This window comes from Mus caroli, chromosome 17, assembly GCF_900094665.2.
Source record: "Mus caroli chromosome 17, CAROLI_EIJ_v1.1, whole genome shotgun sequence".
Taxonomy (NCBI): Eukaryota; Metazoa; Chordata; class Mammalia; order Rodentia; family Muridae; genus Mus; species Mus caroli.
The window spans coordinates 4008963-4010544 of NC_034586.1; the positions used below are offsets into that span (position 1 = coordinate 4008963).

A 1582-nucleotide genomic window follows, 5' to 3' on the forward strand; every position below is an offset into this window, starting at 1 on the left:
AGTAAGATTTTTTTCCTTTAGAAAAAAAAATATATATATGTATTTATGCACATATGTATGTATGCGCTTGTGTGCGTGCATGGGTGCGTGTGTGTGTGTGTGTGTGTGTGTGTGTGTGGCCAAGCTCTGAAGTGAAGCACACTGGCCCTTCCTGTCTGAAAATCCAGCCTCACCCCAGCCTGTAGGATTTAGAGTAGTTGCGTGGCCTCTGCAGAAAAACCTTTTTTTTTTTTTTAAGATTTATTTATTATTACACATAAGTACACTGTAGCTGTCTTTGAACACACCAGAAGAGGGCATCAGATCTCATTACAGGTGGTTGTGAGCCACCATGTGGTTGCTGGGATTTGAACTCAGGACCTTCAGAAGAACAACAGTCAGTGCTCTTAACCGCTGAGCCGTCTCTCCAGCCCCAGAAATAACTTTTGCTTGCCCACATTCTGTGGATTATTTGGACCGCTTGTGGGAGGACCGATTTCTAGCAAGGTAGAGGTAATTAGAAAGTCCAGACAAATTCTGACTTTGGCTGCAGGTGTTTTAAACAGCAGTGATCTGTGGCCCTAAGGGACCTTTAATGAATAAGATCTTCAGATCACCTCCCATCCTCCGCCCCTGGGGTTCTCCTCTAGACAAGAACACCTTTTAAGTGAATTAGGGTTTACAGCGCCCAGGCACACTTGGAGGAATCTCAAAGTTCCTGAGAACTGACGGACAGTGTATCCTGTTCCTTCTGGCTTGTTCGGGAATTATAGCCAGGGCATTCCAGTCCCGGCTGAATCATCAGAGGTAGACTTTTAGTCACCCTCACTGTTTCAAAAATACACAAAAACAGACGGAGAAGGGATACAGAGAAAGATTCCGGGATTGTGTTGCAAGCGTTCAAAGTCCACAGCTTGAGAGTTCCCCCAACGCTGATCGATCGCTCCCACTCTAACACCCGGAACCCCCAGGTCTTTATCTATGTCACACTCTAAGACCCCCTGGACCGTGCACACCCTGTTCTCCACCATCCCTGAGCTGAGGAGGAGTGGGGAACCCGGCAGCTGCTGAGTAGAGGCGGGGCGGGGCGGGGCGGGGCAGGGCCGTTAGAGGCTCAGTCTCCAACTCAGCCAGAATTTAGCAAAGTTTGCTTCAGCTGCAGCCAGGGCTGTGCAGACGCCAGGGGAGAGCAACAGGATGAACACAAGATCCGACCCAGTGGTCATCGTCTCGGCGGCCCGTACCGCCATAGGTCAGTGTCGCGGAGGCTTCCCACCTGCTACCCTACAGGTGCACAGAGAACCCTGCCAACTGCCTGCTTGCATGCCTGATGGTTCATCTGTCACCCTGTGGTCTGAATTTGGGCAGCCCTGGGCTTGGCAAAACACTGCTTTAAAGTCCCCACCCTCCCCTTAGGTGGTCCTCAGTGTGCTCTTGGTTCAGATTCCTTCCCTCTTCCCCATTCCATTGTAGGCTCCTTCAATGGTGCCCTGTCCACCGTGCCTGTCCACGAAATGGGGACAACTGTCATCAAAGAAGTCCTACAAAGGGCCAAGGTGGCTCCAGAAGAGGTGTCCGAGGTCATATTTGGACATGTCTTGAC

The 1582-nt window shown here is 50.5% G+C and overlaps 2 protein-coding genes across 2 annotated transcripts in view; one reads left to right on the forward strand and one right to left on the reverse strand.

Annotated features, from left to right (window-relative positions):
* The window catches only part of Tcp1 (t-complex 1), a 27725-nt gene that overhangs the window by 2584 nt on the left and 23559 nt on the right, over window positions 1-1582 (reverse strand). The gene's annotated exons all lie outside the window — the stretch shown is intronic.
* LOC110283775 (acetyl-CoA acetyltransferase, cytosolic-like) overlaps window positions 921-1582 on the forward strand; it is a 16120-nt gene continuing 15458 nt past the window's right edge. The window contains exons 1-2 of the mRNA XM_021149258.2: window positions 921-1231; window positions 1453-1574. Of these exons, the coding sequence (XP_021004917.1) occupies window positions 1177-1231; window positions 1453-1574 (177 nt within the window). The 5' untranslated portion in view covers window positions 921-1176. The remainder of the gene's footprint in view (window positions 1232-1452; window positions 1575-1582) is intronic.